At 48.0% G+C, this 24,974-nt stretch overlaps 1 protein-coding gene across 4 annotated transcripts in view; it reads left to right on the forward strand.

Annotated features, from left to right (window-relative positions):
- Positions 1-24,974, forward strand: part of cog7 (component of oligomeric golgi complex 7) — a 58,065-nt gene that overhangs the window by 11,018 nt on the left and 22,073 nt on the right. For all 4 annotated transcript variants that reach the window (XM_068056045.1, XM_068056047.1, XM_068056046.1 and 1 more), the window contains exons 6-7: positions 13,674-13,756; positions 14,966-15,088. In XM_068056045.1, the coding sequence (XP_067912146.1) occupies positions 13,674-13,756; positions 14,966-15,088 (206 nt within the window). The remainder of the gene's footprint in view (positions 1-13,673; positions 13,757-14,965; positions 15,089-24,974) is intronic.

Consider the following 24,974-nt stretch of genomic DNA (forward strand, 5'->3'; position numbering starts at 1 on the left):
TGTTTCAAAATGAGCAACAACTTGCATTTATATAGCGCTTTTAAAATGTCCCAACGTACTTCACAGGCATATTATCAGAATAACATTGACACTGAGCCACATAAAGACTTATTCGGAGAAGTGACCAAAGGCTTGGTCAATGAGGTAGGTTTTAAGGAGTATTTTAAAGGAGGAGAAAGATTGAGAGGTGGAGGGATTTAAGGGGTGAAGCACCAGAGTTTAGGGCCTTGGCAGCTGAAGGCATAGCCACCAATCGTGGAGCAATTAAAATTAGGGTGCGCAAGGGGCCAGAATTGGAGGAGTGCTGAGATCTCGGAGGGTTGTAGGACTGGAGGAAGTTACAGAGATAGGGAGGGATGAGGCCATGGAGGGATTTGAAAACCGAGATGAGAATTTTAAAATTGAGGTGCTGGACCAGGAGTCAGTGTGGGTCATGGGACACAGGTGATAGGTTAACTAGACTTGGGGGAACAGGGCTAAGGGAATAGCTCTTTCAAAGAGAGAAACACAGGCAACTGGCCTTCTGTTCTGTAACATTCTATAAGAAGCTTGGGTGCAAAGCCAGGAACCAAACAGCAGGGGCTAGCAGTGAGCAATTTCTGATCATTCACACTGAGAACTGAGTGGAGAGAATGCAAATGACACCAAATAACACTTAAGACATGAGAGCAGTGGTCGGCAATGTGTCCGTACATGGACATCAATGTACAAGGTAAAAGTTTTGGGGTCCGTGACTGGTAATTTCAGGGATGAGAAATTTCCCATTGACTTCTTCCAGACAATCTGATAAAATATTGCAGCGGTCAGTTTCACAGTTGATATGGGCTTAGAGTGGGAACAGTGCTTTTAAACCTCAGACAAGTTTGGGTTTTTCCGGCAGTTTCCAATTTTTTTTTATAAGCCTGCCAAAAACCCAAACTTATCCGAGGTTTGGAAGCGCAGATCTCGCTTTAAGCACCTGTCAGCTGTGAATCTGACGGCTGCGATTTTTAAAAAAGAAACGGACCAACCACAATGCTGAGAGTTCCCGCTCTCTGCAACTGTCAGAGAGGGAGAGAGAGAGAGAGACAGGCAGAGGGCGACAGAAAGAAGAGAGCGAAAGAGAGAGAGACGGGGATAGATAGATAGCGAGAGAGAGCAAAAGTGAGAGGCGTGGAGGGGGGGGACGGAGAGTGGGGGGGGGGGGAGGACAGACAGTGAGTGAGAGAGGGTGGGGGGGGGAAGAGAGCGAGAGAGAGGGGGGGATGGGGGCACAGAGAGAGAGAGGGGGGGATGGGGGCACAGAGAGACAGAGAGAGGGGTCGGGGCACAGAGAGACAGAGAGAGGAGTGGGGGCACAGAGACAGAGAGAGGGGGGGGATGGGGGCACAGAAACAGAGAGAGAGACGCGGTGGGGGCACAGAGACGCGGTGGGGGCACAGAGAGAGACGCGGTGGGGTAACAGGGAGAGACGCGGTGGGGTAACAGGGAGAGACGCGGTGGGGGCACAGGGAGAGACGCGGTGGGGGCACAGGGAGAGACGCGGTGGGGGCACAGGGAGAGACGCGGTGGGGGCACAGGGAGAGACGCGGTGGGGGCACAGGGAGAGACGCGGTGGGGGCACAGGGAGAGACGCGGTGGGGGCACAGGGAGAGACGCGGTGGGGGCACAGGGAGAGACGCGGTGGGGGCACAGGGAGAGACGCGGTGGGGGCACAGGGAGAGACGCGGTGGGGGCACAGGGAGAGACGCGGTGGGGGCACAGGGAGAGACGCGGTGGGGGCACAGGGAGAGACGCGGTGGGGGCACAGGGAGAGACGCGGTGGGGGCACAGGGAGAGACGCGGTGGGGGCACAGGGAGAGACGCGGTGGGGGCACAGGGAGAGACGCGGTGGGGGCACAGGGAGAGACGCGGTGGGGGCACAGGGAGAGACGCGGTGGGGGCACAGGGAGAGACGCGGTGGGGGCACAGGGAGAGACGCGGTGGGGGCACAGGGAGAGGCGGAGACGCGGTGGGGGCACAGGGAGAGGCGGAGACGCGGTGGGGGCACAGGGAGAGGGAGAGACGCGGTGGGGGCACAGGGAGAGGGAGAGACGCGGTGGGGGCACAGGGAGAGGGAGAGACGCGGTGGGGGCACAGGGAGAGGGAGAGACGCGGTGGGGGCACAGAGAGAGGGAGAGACGCGGTGGGGGCACAGAGAGAGGGAGAGACGCGGTGGGGGCACAGAGAGAGGGAGAGACGCGGTGGGGGCACAGAGAGAGGGAGAGACGCGGTGGGGGCACAGAGAGAGGGAGAGACGCGGTGGGGGCACAGAGAGAGGGAGAGACGCGGTGGGGGAACAGAGAGAGGGAGAGACGCGGTGGGGGCACAGAGAGAGGGAGAGACGCGGTGGGGGCACAGAGAGAGGGAGAGACGCGGTGGGGGCACAGAGAGAGGGAGAGACGCGGTGGGGGCACAGAGAGAGGGAGAGACGCGGTGGGGGCACAGAGAGAGGGAGAGACGCGGTGGGGGCACAGAGAGAGGGAGAGAGCGCGAGGTGGGGGCACAGAGAGAGGGAGAGAGCGCGAGGTGGGGGCACAGAGAGAGGGAGAGAGCGCGAGGTGGGGGCACAGAGAGAGGGAGAGAGCGCGAGGTGGGGGCACAGAGAGAGGGAGAGAGCGCGAGGTGGGGGCACAGAGAGAGGGAGAGAGCGCGAGGTGGGGGCACAGAGAGAGGGAGAGAGCGCGAGGTGGGGGCACAGAGAGAGGGAGAGAGCGCGAGGTGGGGGCACAGAGAGAGGGAGAGAGCGCGAGGTGGGGGCACAGAGAGAGGGAGAGAGCGCGAGGTGGGGGCACAGAGAGAGGGAGAGAGCGCGAGGTGGGGGCACAGAGAGAGGGAGAGAGCGCGAGGTGGGGGCACAGAGAGAGGGAGAGAGCGCGAGGTGGGGGCACAGAGAGAGGGAGAGAGCGCGAGGTGGGGGCACAGAGAGAGGGAGAGAGCGCGAGGTGGGGGCACAGAGAGAGGGAGAGAGCGCGAGGTGGGGGCACAGAGAGAGGGAGAGAGCGCGAGGTGGGGGCACAGAGAGAGGGAGAGAGCGCGAGGTGGGGGCACAGAGAGAGGGAGAGAGCGCGAGGTGGGGGCACAGAGAGAGGGAGAGAGCGCGAGGTGGGGGCACAGAGAGAGGGAGAGAGCGCGAGGTGGGGGCACATAGAGGGAGAGAGAGACCGAGGTGGGGGCCAAGAGGGTAAGAGAGCGAGTGAGGTGGGGGCACAGAGGGAGAGAGAGACCGAGGTGGGGGCCAAGAGGGTAAGAGAGCGAGTGAGGTGGGGGCAGAGACAGAGAGAGAGAGAGAAGTGGGGGCACATAGAGAGAGAGATAGAGCGAGGTGGGGGCACAGAGAGAGAGAGCAAGGTGGGAGCACTGAGTTATACAGCACAGAAACAGGCCCTTTGGCCCATCATGTCTGTGCCGGCCATCAAGCACCTATTTATTATAATCCCATTTTCCAGCACTTGGCCCGTAGCCTTGTATGCTCTGGCATTTCAAGTGCTCATCTAAATACTTCTTAAATGTAGTCAGGCAGTGTGTTCTAGATTCCAACCACCCTTTGGGCAAAAAATGTTTTCCTCAAATCCCCTCTAAACCTCCTGCCCCTTACCTTAAATCTATGCCCCCTGGTTATTGATACCTCCTATAAGGGAAAAGGTTTCTTCCTATCAACCCTATCAAAGCCCCTCCTAATTTTGTACACTTCAATCAGGTCCCCCCTCAGCCTTCTCTGCTCTCAGGAAAACAACCCCAGCCTATCCAGTCTCTCTTCATAGCTGAAATGCTCCAGCCCAGGCAACATCCTGGTGAATCTCCTCTGCACCCTCTCCAGTGCAATCACATCCTTCCTATAGTGTGGTGACCAGAACTCTACACAGTACTCCAGCTGTGGAGTAACTAGTGTTTTATACAGCTCCATCATAACCTCCCTGCTCTTATATTCTCTGCCTAGGCTAATAAAGGCTAGTTTACCATATGCCTTCCTAACCACCATATCTACCTGTGCTACTGCCTTCAGTGATCTATGGACAAGTACACCAAAGTAAAGGCCTGCTCAGGTCGGGAAAAAGAACCCGACCGAACCACAGCGAACCCAAGCCTTTCCCACAGCGAACCCGAGCCCGACCTGGCCTGAGTCCCTCCGATTTTGCCCCAAGCCCGACCCGACCATCCCTTTACTTACCTTCCTGACACCGAACTGCAGGAAGCCACAGCGCTTGCGTGATGACATCATAGCGATGTCACTCGCTCACTGCGCAGACTCAGTTTCATCCCGGACTCCCAGCTCAGGTAAGTTTTTTAATTTCAATACTTACCAGCAGAGTACTTACTTACTGTGTGTGTCCGGCCCGACCCGACCTGGACTTGGCCCGAACCGACCCGAGCCTGGAAGATGGATCCAGAAGATGGGCCCGGCCCGACCCGAACTCGACACGTTGTCCGGTCCTGTCGTTTTCGGATCGGGTAGCAGGCCTTTACACCAAGGTCCCTCTGACCCTCTGTACTTCCTAGGTTCCGACCATTCATTGTATATTCCCTCGCCTTGTTCGTCCTCCCAAAATGCATCACCTCACACTTCTCAGGATTAAATTCCATTTGCCACTGCTATGCCCATCTTACCAGCCCATCTATATCGTCCTGTAATCTAAGGCTTTCCTCCTCACTGTTTACGACACCAACAATTTTCGTGTCATCTGTGAATTTACTGATCATACCTCCAACATTCACGTCTAAATCGTTAATGTACACGACAAACAGCAAGGGTCCCAGCACCGGTCCCTGTGGTACACCACTGGTCACAGGCTTCCACTCGCAAAAACAATCCTCGACCATTACCCTCTGACTCCTGCCAATAAGCCAATTTTGGATCCAATTTGCCAAATTGCCCTGGATCCCATGGGCTCGTTCCTTCTTGACCAATCTCCCATGCAGGACCTTATCAAACGCCTTACTGAAGTCAAAATCTTCTCTGAACTCGCTCCAGAGCAATTATGTCCCAGGCACTTAACTTCCCTGTGATCAGACAATATTTGAAAGGAAGCCAAAGGAAGAGACATTAGAACAGGCATCCAAAATCTTGGTCAAAGGAGTAGGTTTTGAGCTGCATCTTAAAGGAGGAGAGAGAGGTTTAGGGAGGGAATTGCAGAGCTTAGGTGTAAGGAGATGAAATGTCAAATAGTAAGAATAAGCTTGGCTGCCAAATGTTAAAAGTGACTATTATACATGCAGATTATGGACCTCTCCCACATCAAGGTCACCCAGTAGATGGGAATCATTGGAGAGAGAGAGAGAGCGGGCGAGGTGTGGGCACGGAGCGAGAGAGCGGGCGAGGTGTGGGCACGGAGCGAGAGAGCGGGCGAGGTGTGGGCACGGAGCGAGAGAGCGGGCGAGGTGTGGGCATGGAGCGAGAGAGCGGGCGAGGTGGGGGCACGGAGCCAGGGAGCGGGCGAGGTATGGGCACGGAGCCAGGGAGCGGGCGAGGTGGGGGCACGGTGCAAGAGAGCGGGCGAGGTGTGGGCACGGAGCGAGGGAGAGGGCGAGGTGGGGGCACGGAGCCAGGGAGCGGGTGAGGGCGAGGTGGGGGCACGGAGCCAGGGAGCGGGAGAGGGCGAGGTGGGGGCACGGAGCCAGGGAGCGAGCGAGAGAGTGGGGCTTGCACAGAGTGGGGAGAGAGTGGGGGGGCTGCACAGAGGGGGGACAGCACAGAGAGAGCGAGGAAGATGTGCACAGAGATTGCGAGGGGGTTCTGCACAGGTGGCGAGTGTGGGGGGCAGCACAGAGGGGGGGGGTGAGTGGGGGGCTGCATGGAGGGAGTGAGTGGGGGGCTGCACAGAGGGGGGAGTGAGTGGGGGGCAGCACAGGTGGCGAGAGAGTGGGGGGCGGCACAGAGGTGGGGAGAGTGTGGGGGTCTGCGCAGAGGTGGGGAGAGTGTGGGAGTCTGCGCAGAGGTGGGGAGAGTGTGGGAGTCTGCGCAGAGGTGGGGAGAGTGGGGGGTGCTGCACAGAGTGGGGGGAGGGAGGCGGTGCTGGACAGAGTGGGTGCTGCGCAGACGGAGGGATAGAAGGAGTGGGGTGCTGCACAGAGTGGGGAGAGAGAGTGTTGGGGGCTGGACGGGGCGGGGAGAGGGGGGCTGCACATTGAAGGGTGGGTGGGAGTGTGGTGGGCTGCACAGAGGGGGGGGGGAGAGAGGGGGAGCTGCACAGAGTGGGGGAGGGGGGGAGATAGGGAGCTGCACAGAGGAGGGGAGAGAGTGGGGTGCTGCACGGGGTGGTGAGAGAAGGGGGAGCTGCACAGAGGTGGGGGAGAGAGGGAGGGCTGCACGGGGGGGTGGGGGAACGGGGGGCGACACAGAATGGGGGAGAGAGGGGGCGCTGCACAGAGAGAGTGTGAGGGGGCAGAGAGAGAGATAAATGGGAGAGAGCATCGTCACAAGAAGTGTGCAGGCAAACATTGACTACTTGTGCAAGCAAAAAATGCCAGGTGTCTCACTAAAATAGTGACCAATAAATTAGTCTTCTGATTTCAGGCTTCTTCACAAAAGTGCACTTTTGTTGTTTTAATAGGTAAATTTTTAATGCCTTTATCTTTCCGAAATTTTTCACCAGCCCCCTATATAAAATAAAAATTGTAATGTGTTCCCCCCCCCCCCGGGCCCCCCCCCCCCCCCCCCACCACCACCACTCCACAATGTTGGACACCTCTTCTTCAAGCCTTTAAACATGTGTTTTAAAATAACCTAGCAGCAAAAGTAATTGCTAAAGTAATTCGCATTGGTATTACATGCTGGCTAGCTAATACAGTTGTGTTGCTCTCCATTGATATTTTTATGCTTAGTTAATTTACAGGAAGAAATGTGTTTTAATCTGGACTGTGTTTTGATGGCAGATTGGCTGTATACTTTAAGTACAGATTATTCGCCCCCATGTCAGTGGCCGAGTCAATGATTTTGTCAAATGTCCATGGTGCAGCATGTCGGTGGCTATTCCTACATTAGGGTTTTTCCTTTGGTATGGAGAGTTAGGTTGTGGAAAGAGCAGAAATCCAAACTTTTTTTTTGAAAGAAGATTAATGGTTTAACTCGTCACCACTGGTTTTTTGGAAACTATCAGAAGTATTGGGAACAGAGGCACATTTGTCAGTCCAACGTACGAATTGGGAGCAGGAGTAGGCCACTTGGCCCCTCGAGCCTGCTCTGCCATTCAACAAGATCATGGCTGATCTGACTGTAATCTCAGCTGCACATTCCTGCCTTCCCCAATATCATTTCACCCCCTTGCTTATCAAGAATCTATCTGCTTCTGCCTTAAAAATATTCAAAGACTCTGCTTTCACCGCGTTTTGAGGCAGAGAGTTCCAAAGACTCTCAACCCTCAGAGAAAAAATTTCTCATCTGTCTTAAATGGGTGACCCCTTATTTTTAAACAGTGAACCCTAGTTCTAGATTCTCCCACAAGAGTAAACATCCTTTCCACATCCACCCTGTCAAGACCCCTCAGAATCTTATATGTTTCAATTAAGTCGCCTCCTACTCTTCTAAACTCCAGTGGATACAAACCTAGCCTGTCCAACCTTTCCCCATAAGACAACCTGCCCATTCCAGATATTAGTCTAGTAAACCTCCTCTGAACTGCTTCCAATGCACTTACATCCTTCCTTAAATAAGGAGACCAATACTGTACACAGTACTCCAGAAGTGGTTTCGCCAATGCCCTGTAAACTGAAGCATAAGCTCCCTAGTTTTGTATTCAATTTCCCTCGCAATAAACAATAACTTTCCGAATTATGTGCTGTACCTGCATACTAACCGTTTGCAATTTATGCTTTATGACACCCAGATCCCTCTGCATCTCAAAGCTCTGCAATCTCTCACCATTTAGATAATATGCTTTTTTATTCTTCCTGCCAAAATGGACAATTTCACATTTTTTCACATTATACTCCATTTGTCAGATCTTTGCCCACTCACTTAACCTATATATATAATTTTGTAGCCTCCTTATGTCCTCTTCATATCTTACTTTCCTACCTATATTTGTGCCATCAACAAATTTAGCAACCATACCTTTGGCCCCTTCATCCAAGTCATTTATATAAATTGTAAAAAGTTGAGGCCCTAGCACTGATCCCTGTGGCATACCACTTGTTACAATTTGCCAACCAGAAATGACCCATTTATGCCTACTCTCTGTTTCCTGTTAGCTAGCCAATCTTCTATCCATGCCAAAATGTTACTCCCTACACCATGAACTTTTATTTTCCACAATAACCTTTGATGTGGCACCTTATCAGATGCCTTCTGGAAATCCAAGTTGAGTACATCCACTGGTTCCTCTTTATCCACAGCAAGTTACTTCTTCAAAGAACTCCAATAAATTGGTTAAACATGATTTCCCTTTCACAAAACCATGTTGACTCTGCCTAATTATCTTGAATTTTTCTAAGTGCCCTGCTATAGCGTCTTTAATAATAGCTTCCATCATTTTCCCTATGACAGATGTTAAGCTAACTGGCCTGTAGTTTCCTGCTTTCTGTCTTCCCTTTTTGAATAAAGGAGTAAAGGATTGGCTATTTTCCAATCTAATGGAACCTTCTCTGAATCTAGGAAATTTTAGAAAATTAAAACCAACACATTAATTATCTCGCTAGCCAATTCTTTTAAGACCCTGGGATGAAATCCATCAGAACCCGTGGACTTGTCAGCCCACAGCTCCAGCAGTTTGCTCAGTACTACTTCCCTGGTGATTGTAATTTTCTTGAGTTCCTCCCTCCCTCCCTTCCATTTCCTGATTTGCAGTTATTTCTGTGATGTTAATTGTATCCTCTAAGGTGAAGACCAAAGCAAAGTACCTGTTCAATTCATCTGCCATTTCCTTATTTTCCCTTATTTAATCCCCAGACTCACTTTTTATAGGACCAACGCTCACTTTGTTAACTTTTCTTTTTTAAATATCTATAGAAACTCTTACCATCTGTCTTTATATTTCTAGCCAGCTTTCTCTCTCTCTCTAATTTTTCCCTCCTTATAAATTTTTTAGTCGTTCTTTGCTGCTTTTTATATTCTGTCCAATCTTCTGACCTGCCACCCATCTTTGCGTGATTATATGCTTTTTCTTTAAGTATGATGCTCTCTTTAACTTTTTAAAATAATAGTTGTTTGGTAGTACGGAACTTGAGTATTGCTGAAAAAAGAGATGTTGTCGAAGCTTTTCGTCTTGCAGTCATCAGGACAATCTGCAAGAATAACCCATGTAAGGGAAAACAACAACTTATACTGCATGAGAAGAGAGTGCTGATTGGTTGGCAAGTGAACTCTGATTGGTAGAGGCATTGCTATGGAGAATGCACCAGTTTACAGTGACTGACAGTTAACTGCCAGGCTTTGTTTGAAATCTAAACCAGGCAGCTTGACTCTGATTGCCCTGAAGAATGAACCAGCAAATGGCTGTTACTTATTTTGTTCAGCTGAAACAGGCACAATGTTTGTACATATTCTTTCTGTCTGCAAAGAACTCCTCTCTTTGGAACTTTTCTTTCTTGTTGGAATGTATCTATTTTGTGTATTCTGAAATACCCTTAAAGGTCTGCCACTGCATCTCTGTTGACCTATCCCTTCACCTACTTTGCCAGTTCAGTTTTGCTAGCTGCTTTCATGCCCTCATAATTGCCCTTATTTAAGTTTAAAATACTAGTCTTAGACCTACTCTTCTGTCCCTCAAACTGAATGTAAAATTCAATCATTTCAATCATATTATGATCACCGCTGCCTAGGGGTGCCTTCACTATAAGGTCATGAATTAATCCTATCTCGTAGCACCATAGTAGGTCTAGTATAGCCTGTTCCCCGGTTGGCTCCAGAATGTGCTGTTGTAAGAAACTATCCCGAAAGAATTCTATAAACTCCTTACCTAGGCTACCTTTGCCCATCTGATTTTTCCAGTCTATATGTAGATTAAAACCCCCCAGGATTACGCCCTTTCTGACAAGCACCCATTATTTCATCCTTTATACCCCATTCTACCATGTGGCTACTGTTAGGTGGCCTGTACACTACTCCCAAAAGTGACTTCATGCCTTTATCATTTCTCATCGCGACCCAAACCACTTCTACATTCTGGTTTCCTGAACTTAGGTCATCTCTCTCTATTGTGCTAATACCATTATTAATTAACAGAGCCACCCCTCCACCTCTTCCTAGCTTCCTATCCTTCCTAAATGTCGTATATCCTTCAATATTCAGGTCCCAATCTTTGTCATCCCGCAGCCATGTCTCTGTAATGACTATTAGATCGTGCTTATTTATTTTTATTTGCGCTTTCAGTTCATTTGTTTTGTTTCAAGTTGCTGCGTGCATTTAGGTACAGAGCATTTAGTTTTGTCCTTTTTATTATTTTTGTAACCTCTAGCCTCGTCTGCTGATTTACTCTTAGATTTGTACTCACTGTCCCTTCCTGTCACGGTTTGTATCTTTTCCCATATTATTACCTGTTTCTTTTGCCTTGTCTCTTTGATTTACCACATCTTCCAAAATTTGATCCTTGCCCCTACTATTTAGTTTAAAACCCTCTCTACTTCTCTAGATATGCGGCTCGCTAGAACATTGGTCCCAGCACGGTTCAGGTGTAGACTGTCCCAGTGGTACAGCCCCAACTTTCCCAGTACTGCTGCCAGTGCTCCACAAATGGGAGCCCATTTCTACCACACCAGTCTTTGAGCCACACATTCATTTCTCTAATCTTATTTGCCCTACTTCAATTTGCACGTGGCTCAGATAATAATCCAGAAATTATTACCTTTGAGGTTCTGCTTTTTAATTTGGTGCCTAGCATCTCATACTGTGTGTATTCCTTGCCCTGCCTATGTCGTTGGTACCTACATGGATCACGACGACTGGATCCTCCCCCTCCCACTGTAAGTTCCTCTCCAGCCCTTAGCAGATGTCCTGAACTCTGGTACTGGGCAGGCAACACAGCCTTCTGGACTCTCGTTCTTTACTGCAGAGAATAGTGTCAATCTCCCTCACTATACTGTCCCCTACTACCACTGCTTTCTTTTTTCCTCCTCCCACTTGAACGGCTTACTGTATCATTATGCCGTGGTCAGTCTGCTCATCCACACTACAGCCCTCGCTCTTGTCCATACAAGCTGCAAGAACCTTGAACTTGTTGCTCAGTTGCAAGGGCTGAGGTTCCTCCACTCCCACTTTCTCAATCCCCTTACCTGCCTGACTTGCAGTCACACTCTCCTGTCCCTAACCACTGACCAAAACAGATGACCCTATCCTAAGGGGTGTCTTCTGGAACGAAATGTCCAGGTAACTTTCCCCCTCTCTGATGCATTGCATTTCTGCAGCTCGGCCTCCAGCTCAGTGACTCCTCGCCGAAGCTCCTCAAGCTGCAGACACATACTACAGACATGGTTGCCATGGATTGTCATGGCATCCAGGAGCTCCCACATACTGCAGCCACGACACATCACCTGTCATGCCAACTTTATTTTGCTAATTTAATTAAATTTAGTTTTTCTTAATTAATTTATAGTTCCCCTCGTTACTGAACTTCCTCACTTACCAAACTCCCTTCTTCACACTTTGTGCCCTCCAGCAGCTGTCAGTGCAGATGGTGAGCTTTCTTTCACCCCTCCTTTCCTCTTTTGCTTCTTTTGTTCCTCTTCTGCAGTTGATGTGATAAGTTAGCCACCTTGCCGTGCACTGCCCAAGCGGCTGTTCTTCACTTATCAGCGTGGTCAGGCATCACAACTGTTCAGTTGAGCCTTCATCCAGCGTCCTCACACGATGAGTCAGTGGCTATTTCATCACAAATAAGAACCCTTATTGATTTTCCTCATCCTACCAGCCCCTTCACTTCACCCCCCTCCCCCCCACAACTCCAAACCTCAGAATAGCTCGGACATAAATAACTAATTGTACCCCAGTCAGCCCCTCCCACAGCTGGGGTCAGCTGACTCCAGGATTGAACCAGGAAGCTTCCTGATCTGTCTGGATCACATTCATAGAACATGGTGGATTTCCTCTGTGTGTCTCCAGCAAGTTTTTTTTTAGCCACGTTCTTGGAGGCTAGAGGGGTTAGGATTGTTCTCCTTAGAGCAGAGAAGGTTATGGGAGATTTAATTGAAGCATTCAATATCATGAACAGTTTTGATAGAGTAAATATGGAGAAACTGTTTTCCAGTGGCAGGAGGATCAGTAACCAGAGGCCAAAGATTTAAGGTGATTGGCAAAAGAACCAGAGGTGAGATGATGGGAACTGTTTTTATGCAGTGAGCTAGGATAATCTGGAATGCACAGCCTGAAATGGTGGCGGAAGCTGATTCAGTAGTAACTTTCAAAGGGAATATACTTGAAAGAAAAAAAATGGCAAGGCTATGGGAAAGAGCAAAGGAGTAGTAGGATTAATTGGATCGTTCTTTCATAGAGCTGGCACAAGAACAATGGGCCAAATGGCCTCCTGTGCATATCGTTCCACATGATTTCAAAATGTGGGTATCTACACGGCCACCGAGGACAAGTCTACTGTAGGGCTCGACCCTGTAATATTCCTCAAATCCTTGGTGTGTAGTAGAATGGCATCATATTGTGGCTTGTTGTTAAGAATCAGCGGAGAATGCATTGGCCTTAATCCACACTTTCTTTTGGGCCTCCTTATCTCGAGAGACAATGGATACGCGCCTGGAGGTGGTCAGTGGTTTGTGAAGCAGCGCCTGGAGTGGCTATAAAGGCCAATTCTGGAGTGACAGGCTCTTCCACAGGTGCTGCAGAGAAATTTGTTTGTTGGGGCTGTTGCACAGTTGGCTCTCCCCTTGCGCCTCTGTTTTTTTTCCTGCCAACTACTAAGTCTCTTCGACTCGCCACAATTTAGCCCTGTCTTTATGGCTGCCCGCCAGCTCTGGCGAATGCTGGCAACTGACTCCCACGACTTGTGATCAATGTCACACGATTTCATGTCGCGTTTGCAGACGTCTTTATAACGGAGACATGGACGGCCGGTGGGTCTGATACCAGTGGCGAGCTCGCTGTACAATGTGTCTTTGGGGATCCTGCCATCTTCCATGCGGCTCACATTGGCCTTAATCCACACTACATGGTCTTAATTGGGTAAGTCTAAAAATGATGACCAGAGATGTGCCAAATTGGGTAGGCCATCACACCTCTTCCTCCCTTACCACCTCCCCCACCCCAACCCCCCCTTACTTGGGCCTTCCGAGCAGCTGGTACTGGTTGTGGAGCAGCATTGGAAGATGCCATTGGGCAAGTAACCTACTCACACTGAGGCGCCCCTAAAACTAACTGAAATAAAATAAAGAACTTGCATTTCGATAGCACCTTTCATGATCTCAGGATGTCCCAAAGTGCTTTGCAGCCTTTATCTCACAAAGTACTTTTGAAGCATAGTCACTGTTTAAATGTAGGAAGCACAGCAGCTAATTCGCTCACCGAACAGCAATGTGATAATGACTGTTTTTGATGATGTTGCTTTGAGGGATAAATATTGATAAGGGCAATGGGCAGAACTCCGTGGCTCTGCTGTGGGATGTTTTGCATTCACCTGAAAGGATAGACTAGCAAGATTATAGGTGGGAGAGGATATAAATACAGATCTAGGGAGGGTCAGGTTACAGTATTTACTTGTTTGTAATTGCTTCTGTTTCAGATCAGGCCCGGCTTTTTGTGAAAGTGTTTGTGGCAGTGGACCGAATGCCCCAGCTGCTTACCTACTACTACAAGTGTCACAAGGTTGGATACAGAGCTCTCTTCCCAATGCTCAAAGCAGGGACCGGCCAGGCACCTGTGGTGGGTGGAGGGAGGTGAGGGCAGTATGGGGATTGCCTGAAGTCTAAGGGGTAGAATATCCACAGTGGTTCCCAGAGAAACAGCTGAAATTACTGTCACGTGGCTGGGCAATAAGCAGTGGGTAATTCCGTGCCTGCTGTGTTCTTGTTTCGTTTTGGGCAATGTGCATGGTCAATCAGCCACTAACAATCCTTGCCTCCTTCAGCCTCCTTCAGTCCCCTCCATCCGAACACCCACCCCGGACTCTGATTCCACTTCTTGCTAATAAACCCATCTTTGGTGGGTGGGTGAAGGTTGTAGAGACCCTGCTCCTGATCACTATCCAGCAGCTCTTGCCACGTGGATTTCCAGGAAATGCAAGTTTGGGCTCATCTCTCATTCGCTGTCCAGGCAGACACACAATGGCGACGAGAGCAGTGTACTGGAGGCAGCTGTGTCAGCCCCGAGTGCCAGCATGGGTCCCAGGGTGAGCCCCGAGTGCCAGCATGGGTCCCAGGGTGAGCCCCGAGTGCCAGCATGGGTCCCAGGGTGAGCCCCGAGTGCCAGCATGGGTCCCAGGGTGAGCCCCGAGTGCCAGCATGGGTCCCAGGGTGAGCCCCGAGTGCCAGCATGGGTCCCAGGGTGAGCCCCGAGTGCCAGCATGGGTCCCAGGGTGAGCCCCGAGTGCCAGCATGGGTCCCAGGGTGAGCCCCGAGTGCCAGCATGGGTCCCAGGGTGAGCCCCGAGTGCCAGCATGGGTCCCAGGGTGAGCCCCGAGTGCCAGCATGAGTCCCAGGGTGAGCCCCGAGTGCCAGCATGAGTCCCAGGGTGAGCCCCGAGTGCCAGCATGAGTCCCAGGGTGAGCCCCGAGTGCCTTCAGAGAGAGGAGCTGAGAACTGGGTGGGGGGCGATGTGGGGTAGTGTGGCTCTTTATTCATGCCCCCTCTCTATGCTCAATCCTTATTCAATGCCTCTTAGCATTTGTGAATCCCCATGAATTATAGAATATTTGTTGCCTGCCAGCTGGGAGACACAGGAAGGGAAAGGAAGTAAAAGCGTGAATTAAACTGTAATTGTGCCTTGGGTGGGTTTGGGGTTAGGTGTGTGCTGTTGGTTGCAGTGAACTCGCATTATATTACTCATTTGATTGAATTTGTTCTTCGCAATCTGCAGAGTCAGCTGGTCTCTGTATGGCAGGAGCTGTGTCAGAGTGACCTCAGTCTGAATCACCAACTAACAGAATTCTATGATACTCTTCTGGCAACATGGCACTCCCAGCTACAGTGGACCAGTCAGGTAATAACCAAGACCTCAAATAAAGGCCCCATACTCATGTAAAGAAAGAAAGATCTTGCATTTATATGGAGCCTTTCAAAACCTCAGGATGTCCCAAAGCTCTTTACAGCCAATGACGTAGTTTTGAAATGTAGTTACCAATGTTCCTGCTAAGCTGCATGCATGTGCGACCGCGCAGCAGCCTGTAAGGTACTGCGTAGGCCTTGTTCTGTGAAGGTACCGTGCATTTGAATAAAAACTAGCCCCGCACAACAACAAAATTTTACAGAGAACTTTGATAGTTTCTGTGGTAATACAGGAAATGCGGCAGCTGATTTACGCACAGCAAGCTCCCACAAACAGCAGTTGGATAAATGACCCAGATAATCTGTTTGTGATTCTTGGTTGAGGGATAAATAGCAAATCCACCAGTCCAATCTAAAACTTCTCGCAGTTTTGGCAAGGGTAACAGTAGAGCAGCACAAATCACTCAGGAAATTATGATGTGGCCTAAGTTACTTGCACCATAATTTTCTGGATCTTCTGCACTAGAATAATGGCGTATAACTGTAGATGGACCATTCCAATGGCGCAGTTTTTCAGAGCAGAACTCCGCTGCTATTTTTCAAATTAGTGCCGTGGAATCTTTTACATCCAGTTAACAGGGGTCTCTATTTAATGCCTCATCTGAAAGACAGCCCTGACTACATTTGGGTCAAAACATATTCCAGTCACCAGAGGGAGTATGTTATTTTAAAATAAATTGTTCTGGGATATAGGTGTCTTTAGCAAGGCAGTATTTATTGCCTATTAATTGCCTCCAGGGCATTAAGAATCAGCCATGTGGTGTGGAACTGGAGTCACCTTTTCGACCAGATTGGGTAAGTGGAAATGATCCTTTCCCTGAAGGACATTAGTAAACGAGTTGGGTTTTTACAACAAGCTCTTGCAGTCACAAACTGCCAAATTTGTTGAATTCAGTTGAACAGCTTGACATGTTTTTTTTCCCTTTCTTGGGATGTGGGCATTGCTGGCAAGACCAGCTTTCATTGTGCATCCCTAATTGCCCTTGAGAAGGTGTTGGTGAGTTGCCTTCTTGAACCACTGCAGTTCATCTGGTATAGGTACACCCACAGTGCTGTTAGGGAGAGAGTTCCAGGATTTTGACCCAGCGACAGTGAAGGAATGGCAATATAGTTCCAAATCTGGATGAAAGCTTGGAGGGGAAGTTGCAGGTGCTGTTGTTCCTATACATCTGCTGCCCTTGTCCTTCTAGGTGGTGGAGGTTGCAGGTTTGGAAGGTGCTGTCAAAGGAGCCTTGGTGAGTTGCTGCAGTGCATCATGTAGATGGTACAATAGCTGCCACTGTGCGCCAGTAGTGGAGGGAGTGAATGTTGAAGGTGGTGGACGGGGTGCCGATCAAGCGGGCTACTTGTCCTGGCTGGTGTTGAGCTTCTTGAGTGTTGGAGCTGCACCCATCCAGGCAAGTGGAGAGTATTCCATCACATTCCTGACTTGTGCCTTGTAGATGGTGGACAGGCTTTGGAGAGTGAGGCGGTGAGTTACATGCCTCAGAATTCCAGCCTTTGACCTATTCTTGTAGCCACAGTATTTATATGGCTGGTCCGGTTAAGTTTCTGGTCAGTGCTTGAACTTGCAATCTCTTGGTTTGCTACTCCAGTGCCATAACCATTAGAGCGCCATACCCACCCCCTGTTAACTAGCTGAAACTAACTCATTAAGTGTATCAGCTTACACGGGGCCTAACCTGCTTGAACAGTAGTGTGGCACTCTTGTTCTGGCCAGCAATATTTTGCGAATGATGAGACGAGGGGCTGTGTGATTTTGTGTCATGTTTAGTGTTACGACCGAGGTGGGAGGAGTGCACTGTTAATTCATACATTCATGATTCAACATATCAATAAATTTTCCCACTTACCGAAACAGTCAATTAGATACTTTATTTGTCCCCAGAATAAAACACACCAACCAGGTTTCTTTAATAAACAACAAAATTATCTGTTTATTGTAAAACCAAGTCTAAACAAATAATGAAGTAAATATATAAGCGAATTGAGATATTAAAGCCCCGTATTTTTATCCTAGCCCTCACGCAGATGCAGATATATCCAAAAACTAGTTAACTGGAAAAAAAAAGGGATTTTTGTTTACAGCTGTTACAAAGGAATGGAAGGAATAAAAAAAAACAACTTAGACTGCAAAGATCTAGAAGCAAGTCCTTTAGTTTGGCGAGGTGTCCCAAAGTCGAATAGTTGGTGGCCACTAGAAGTCTTTCCAGGCGAGGTGGTTGAACAGTCCGTTTTGGGTAGGCGTTAAAAGAAATTCAACTGCAGAAGGCTTCACATAGGTCTTACAGCAGGTGTTCAGCAACAGCGTACTCACACATTCGATGCAATGTTCATTTGAAGGTGCAAGGTTTCTGCAATTATTCAGGGTTTCTTAAAAAATGCAGGAGGCAACAGTACCACTTCATACAGGCTTTCGCTTTTCGAGAGCAGGGATTCTTCAAAGAGACATAACAGTGTCCTGGATGTTCTTCTGCTCTCCAACAACTCCCTCTTTAGTCCAAAAAAGAAAATGGCTTTTAACAGTTCAAAGTGAAACCAAAAGCAGTTCTCAGGCAAGTCGAATGCTAATCATAAATTCTCTCTTGTCACAAAAAAGAATAGCTCTCAAGTCAAATCCCCTGTTGTGTTTACTTGAAATCTCCTGCTTTCCAGTAAAATATGTTTACCGGTTAACGTTTGTTGAACTTTCTTTCAAAAATAACACACACAGGTCAGCCTCTTCAGTTTAAAAATATAGATTCCATGTTTTAACAAAAATATATGAACACAAAAGTCCAAGTGTATCAAGCCTGTGTTCTCAGTACCTTGCTCTATGGCAGCGAGGCCTGGACAACATATGACAGCCAAGAGCGACGTCTCAATTCATTCCATCTTCGCTGCCTCCGGAGAATCCTTGGTATCAGGTGGCTGGACCGTATCTCCAACACAGAAGTCCTCGAGGCGGCCAACATCCCCAGCATATACACCCTACTGAGCCAGTGGCGCTTGAGATGCCTTGGCCATGTGAGCCGCATGGAAGATGGCAGGATCCCCAAGGACACATTGTACAGCGATGTCACTGGTGTCAGACCCATTGGCCGTCCATGTCTCCACTTTAAAGACGTCTGCAAACGCGACATGAAGTCCTGCGACATTGATCTCAAGTCGTGGGAGTCAGTTGCCAGTGATCGCCAGAGCTGGCAGGCAGCCATAAAGGCGGGGCTAAAGTGTGGCAAGTCGAAGAGACTTAGCTGTTGGTTGGAAAAAAGACAGAAGCACAAGGGGAGAGCCAAATGTGTAACAGCCCTGACAACCAATTTTATCTGCAGCACCTGTGGAAGAGCCTGTCACTCTAGAATTGGCCTTTTTAGCCTCTCCAGGCGCTGCTTCACAAACCACTGACCACCTCCAGGTGCTTACCCATTGTCTCTCGAGACAAGGAGGCCAAAGAAGACGAAGAAGATGTTTACCAGTCGACGTTTGTTGAACTTTCTTTCAAAAATAATAGAGGTCAGCCTCTTTAGTTTAAAAATATAGATTCCATGTTTTAACAAAAATATGTGGAAATTCCATAGCAATCGTCACATTGCCTTGATACATTAGAATATCAGTACCAGTATTAAGTGGTGGGATGCTTGTAATTGGGATCCCTCCCGGCACCCGAGCCACCTGTTGTGCATTCGTGTGTCGTGTGCTTGCTCTGGCCTTCCCATGTTCTCCCTTCCTCTCTCTTCACCTGGCTGGCTGGCCCAGGCTCTCTCGGCTGGCCCACCCATGCTTGTCTCGCTCTGTTCCTTGCCCCTGCCCCCTCGCGCCTCTGCTCTCATTCTCCCTTGCTCGCACGTGGGATCTCTCTTTCCCTTGTTTGTCCACGCGCACACGCTCTGTCTCTGGCTTCTGTGGTCTCTCTCATTCACCCCCACCCCCACCCCCCCCCCCCCGCACTCGCTCGCCTGCTCTCTGTCTGTCTCTCTTTCTCTGGCTCGCGTGCATGCTCGCTTGCTCTTTCCATCTCTGGCTTGCGTGCATACACACTCCCGGCTCTGATGTCCGGTGTATGCTAATGTACCCCAATGATTATTTGACTGGACCTCAGTGGGAATGAACCTCAATCCCAGGGCCACTGTAGCACCTATGGAGTAAGTGTTGTTTTTCTGCACTGGTGCAGCTGGCTGGAGGGTGGTGTGTGGCTGTGACGAATCGGGCAAGTTTACAACATTCACGTGCCATGTTTTGGTCTGGACACCACAGCTTCAAAATGCCAAGTGGGATTGTGCAAGGGCAGAGTTGTTCTCAGCTGGTTGCAGGTATCGCAATGTGCCCATTTTTATGTTCCCATAACAGTAAAAAGAACAACACCTTGACAATTTAATTTCTGAACTGATCCAGATAACAAGTTCCATTAACCACTGGACTGTGTAAGTGGAATTTGTTTAATGACAATTTGTGAGCTGGTTGTTTGCTGCTGTTGCACAGTGTTCTGAAACTGCTTGGTGTTTCACTGCCTCTCTTAAGCCTCCCTTTTTTCTCTCTCCCCTACTTTCAAAGTCCCCGAGTTGACAGTCAGCTGGAGATCCCAACAGCTGCTGGGTGCACCCTACCCAGCTGTCGGCTTTCCAACCTCTTGGACTGATAAATGAAACACAACAAACCTGGAGGGTTCACAATTCAATCTCTGACCTGTGCTGAATTAGCTGACCTCAACTGAGGGTATGGTTAGGATCCTGCAAAACTGCCTCAACTCTGGGCTGGAGGATGAAGAAAGGCTGATCAGGGTTCCCACTCTTGACTGTTGTAGACTGACACTGCTAGTAAATATGAGCTGTGTTCACACCATCTGAATGCCACTCGACCTTATTTGGTCTTGTACTCTCTCAAATAATTTAAGAAAACACTGAATGATCACCCTATCACTCCCAGCATTCCAGATAAGGTGGCCATCCTGTCACTCCAACTCACCCAAACAAGGTCATCATTCCCAACTCTTGCAGACAAGGTCATTATCCCATCACTCCCAGTTGTCCCAAGCAAGGTTATCAATGGTGTTCATCCTCCATGTGAGGAATAGTCTAATTCCTTTTGCCTGTCCTGTATCCATATTTCTTTAACCCTCTTTCCTTCAATAATTTATCCTTAAAAGGTTGACATGGTCTCTGCTTCAATCACGAATTCTGGTAATACATTGTCATGGGCTTTCTAAAAGTTCATGTATACTACAATGACTGCATTTTTCACATTTTGTTTGATGGGTGAGCGGGTGTCTGTTTATGCACGTGTATAATCTATGGGGAACCGTGGAGAGAGATAGTAATGAAGAGCCGGGCAAAGCAATGAGTTGGACTGGGTGCAGCAGGTTGTAGAGGGAGCCTAAGAGGGATGAAGTTTCCTGTAGTTGAGATTTTATTTCTGAATTTCGGTGTACACTTTCACTCTTTAATGGAAATATTCCCCTCGCCATGTCATGCATTTGAAAATTCTTGCTTTCCCTTTTAATTGTTTCCCAGAGGGTATAGTCTCCAGTCCAGTACGACTTGTTACAATTGTATTAAATGTTCTGCCTTATCTCTGATCTATTTCCAGGAATAACTTTGTGTTAGCAGATTAAACATTAAGACATTACTTCTGAAAAGCAATAAATGCAAAATGTCATGTAAAATATCTCCGGATCTCGCATGCTGTGTTCCATAACTGCAGGCAACTTATTCAGGGCAGTCAGCCATAGTCAAGACTCTCATTAACAGGGAATCAAGTCTTTGACCGGAACTTTACCTGTACATAGACATGGGATGACAAACAAGGGGGAACCAGTCAGAAGGTTGTGGGTTCAATCCCACTTCAGTGACTTGAGCACATAATCCAAGCAGACACTCTAGTGCAGTACTGAGGGAATGCTGCACTATTCGAAGTGTCTTTTGGATGAGATGCTAAAACGTGGCCCTATCTGTCCCTTCAGGTGGCATAAATTACACTGTTTTGAAGAAGAGCAGAGGAGTTGTCCCCAATGTCCTGGCCAATATTCCTCAACCACCACCTAAAAAAAAATATATTATTTGGTCATTATCACAGCGCTGTTTGTGGGGGCTTGCTGTGTACACATTTGTCTGTCTCATTTTCTACATTAAAACAGACTGGACTTCCAAAGTACTTTATTAGCTGTAAAGAGCTTTGTGACATCCTGTGAGGTTGTGAAAGGCATGGCTAATATTTCTATTTCTCTAGGGACATGAGAGAGAAAAAAAGCATGGGCCTGGTTCCTATTTATAAGCTGCAAGTTAAAGGAAATCTGAAATAAAACAGGAGAAGCTGGAAGTACAATATAAAGCACCTTTCGCATATTAAAATGCCCCATTGGGGGTGAGGGGAGTGGGGTTGGAGTTGAACCCTGAGTAAGTGTAATGTGGTGTATTGATTCTGTTACTAGACCAAGAATCACAGAATTGTTACAGTACAGAAGGAGGCCACTCGGCCTATCATGTCTGCACCAGCTCTCTGAAGGAGCAATTTACCTAGTGCCACTCCCTGGCCTCCTCCCTGTAGCCCTGCACATTCCTCCTTTTAAGATAACAATTCCCTTTTGAATGCCTTGATCGAACATGCTTCCACCACACTCTCAGGCAGTGCATTCCAGATCCCAATCACTCGCTGCGTGAAAAAGATTTCCTCATGTCGCTATTGCTTCTTTTGCCAAATAATTTAAATCTGTGTCCTCTTGTTCTCGATCCCTCGACCAGTGGGAACAGTTTTTCCCTATCTACTCTGTCCAGACCACTGATGATTTTGAACACCTCTACCAAATCTCCTCTCAACCTTCTCTTCTCCAAAGGAAACAGTCCCAGCTTCTCCAATCTAGCAATGTAAATGAAGTTCCTCATCCCTGGAACCATTCTCGTGAACCTTTTCTGCACTCTCTGCAATGCCTTCACATCTTTCCTAAAGGTGTGGTGCCCAGTACAGGACACAATACTCCAGTTGAGGCCGAACCAGTGTTCTGTATAAGTTTAACATAACTTCCTTGCTTTTGTACTCCATGTCCCGACTAATGAGGCCCAGGATACTGTGTGCTCTCTCAACTTGTCCTGCCACCTTCAATGATTTATCCACATATACACCCAGGTCCCTCTTCTCCTGCACCCCATTTAGAATTGTCCACTTTATTTTATATTGTCTCTCCATGTTCTTCCGACCAAAATGAATCCAGATAATTCCATCATGTGTCGTTGAGAATTTGAATTCAGGTTTTAGGATATCTGGAAATTAAAAGCTGGTCTCAGTAAAAGTGATCGTAAAGCTGCTGGATTGTCATTAAAAGCCCAAATGGTTCACTAATGTTCCTTTAGGGAAGGAAACGTGCCATCCTTATCCAGTCTGGACCAAATGTGACCCCAGTCACACACCAATGTGGTCAACTGAAGTGGCCAGAATGTGTATGCAAACCACTACCAGTAATTCTCAAGCAAGCTCACCCCCCTCAGGGCAATAAATGCCAACCTTACCAGTGGTGCCCATATCCCGACAAGGAATTTTAAAGAGAGTTGGTGGGAAGGGTGGCGGGAAGTTAGGGAGAGGAACAAAGGCACAGTCACGGAGTTGGTGGGGTGAGGGTATGGGTGGATTTAAAGACACGTATTTTTAAGTCAACATGCCACAGACAGAAGTAAGGAAAGACTTTGATTTTATGCAGGGCCTTATCAATTCTCAAAGTTCTTGACAAATTGAGTAGAGTTTTTGTTTGTCGAAATGACTGATTGGATAGATAAAGAGAATGCTGTGGATGTGTATGTTGATTTTTCAGAAGGCCTTTGATCTTTCATAAGAGGCTAGTTGGCAGACAGTGAAGAGGATTGTGCAAGACTGAAGGAAAATATTGTTTAGCAGAATGAGAAATGGGTATAATGTAATGTGAACTGATAATTGCAGGAGGAAATACAAGGAATGAAAGTATCTACTCAATGGAAAGACATCGTAGGGCGAGGATAAACAGAGCCAGGGGCTCAAATACAGAATTCCCTGAAGGTGAGAGTGCAGGTAGATAAAGTCACTATAAAAGGCCAATAATATTTGGGGGCTTTATAAATAGGGGCACAGAATATAAGCCTCCTTCTGTACTGTGCTATGCTGTGATTCTAGGAAACCATAGTTATGAGGTAAACCTTGAGAAACTGACGACTTCCACTGCAGCAGAGAAGGCTAAGGGAATACTTAATAGAGGTTTTTAAAATTCTGAAGAATTTTGGTAGAATGAATAGGGAGACACTGTTTCCACTAATCAGTGACGAGGGACCATTAACTTAACGTTATCACTGAGAGTGAGGAATGTTTAGGAGAAATTTCTTTACACTCAAGTTTGTTGGAGCATGGAATGCTTTGCCACAGGAAATGGCAGAGGCCTTTGTATCCTTTAAGGGAACATTGGTTAAATACTTGAAGCGAGGAAAATGCAAGCCTATAGGGAGAGAGTGGGGCAGTGGAATTAGTTTTGGATTTAGTTTTTTTTTAGTTCTCTAGCAAAGGGCCAGCATCGATACAATGGACTGAACTGCCTTTTTCTGTGATGCAACCTTATATGGTTCCCAAAGTGCTTCCCACACATTAACTTGCAAATTAAATCAGGTCAAGCCTGAATGTTATCCAGATCTTGCTGCACAGGGGCACAGACTGCTTCATTATATGAGGCATTGCGAATGGAACTGAATGAACACTGTGCAAACATCCCTACTGCTGATACGATGGAGGGAAGGTCAAAATACTTGTTATATGTGTCTATGAAATAAAGTGACTTGGAGACATTTCTGGGAGCTAGCTCTCTCGTTCTCATTGTGCTACACGATACTGGTTGATGGTTCACCCACAAGTGTACAAGTGCTAGCAGCGTTGCAGAATGTGTCCTTTATCCACACATGATCTAGCTGGAGCACATTCATCTTGTGTGTTATCCTACTGTGTTGCTCTGATTTTGCATGATAGAGTGTGTTCTCATACTGTACATAGACTCCTCACAGATGTATTTCCTAGGTGCATGAACAATATGTAATTAGTGACAAAGGAATGTTGAATGCCTGTATCAAGTGTGTGTTTGACGCCACTTTGTCTGCTATCATGTAAACCCATTCAGAATGTCATCAGTAATTTCTGTGTAGGGTCTCAGTGTCATTAACACAAAGGGGGAACATAACATTATAAACATCAGGAAAATTGTTCCTCTTTGCAGTTGAGAAACCTTTATTAAGTGGTCTACATTCACCAAAAAAAACTTTTCCCAAGCAAATGATTAATGAACAAGCTGTTGAAGCCATGTTCCCCGGAGGCAAAATTAAAAATAATCAGTTCCCAGGGTGTTATTAAAAGAAGAAAATAAAAACACAGATTTTTAACCCTTTAAGAACCGGAGACTTTCTGGTCAATTACACTTCAGAATCCTTTTCAAGAAAGAACTTGGGGAACTGGGTGGCCAGTGGTTTAGATACTGCTCTTTCACAAAAAAAGAGAAACTTGCATTTAGATATTCAATGTCCCAAAGCACTTTACAACCAATCAAGTACTTTCAAAGTGTAGTTAACAAAATGTTAAATAAATATTGGGCAGCACACCAGGAAAAACCTTGTTGCTGTTCTTCGAATCATGCAGTGGGATCTTTTACATCCACCTGAGTGGGTGGACAAGGTCTTATTTTAATGTCTCATCCAAAATACGGCACCTCCGGCAATGCCACACTCCCTCAGTACAGCACTGAAAGGTCATCCTGGATTGTGTGTTCAAGTCTCTGGAGTGGAACTTGAACCCATGACCTGCTGACTCAGGTGAAAATCTTATCTATGGAGCCGTGGCTGTCAGTTTTACAT

The sequence above is a fragment of the Heterodontus francisci genome, chromosome 24 (assembly GCF_036365525.1).
Source record: "Heterodontus francisci isolate sHetFra1 chromosome 24, sHetFra1.hap1, whole genome shotgun sequence".
Lineage (NCBI taxonomy): Eukaryota > Metazoa > Chordata > Chondrichthyes > Heterodontiformes > Heterodontidae > Heterodontus > Heterodontus francisci.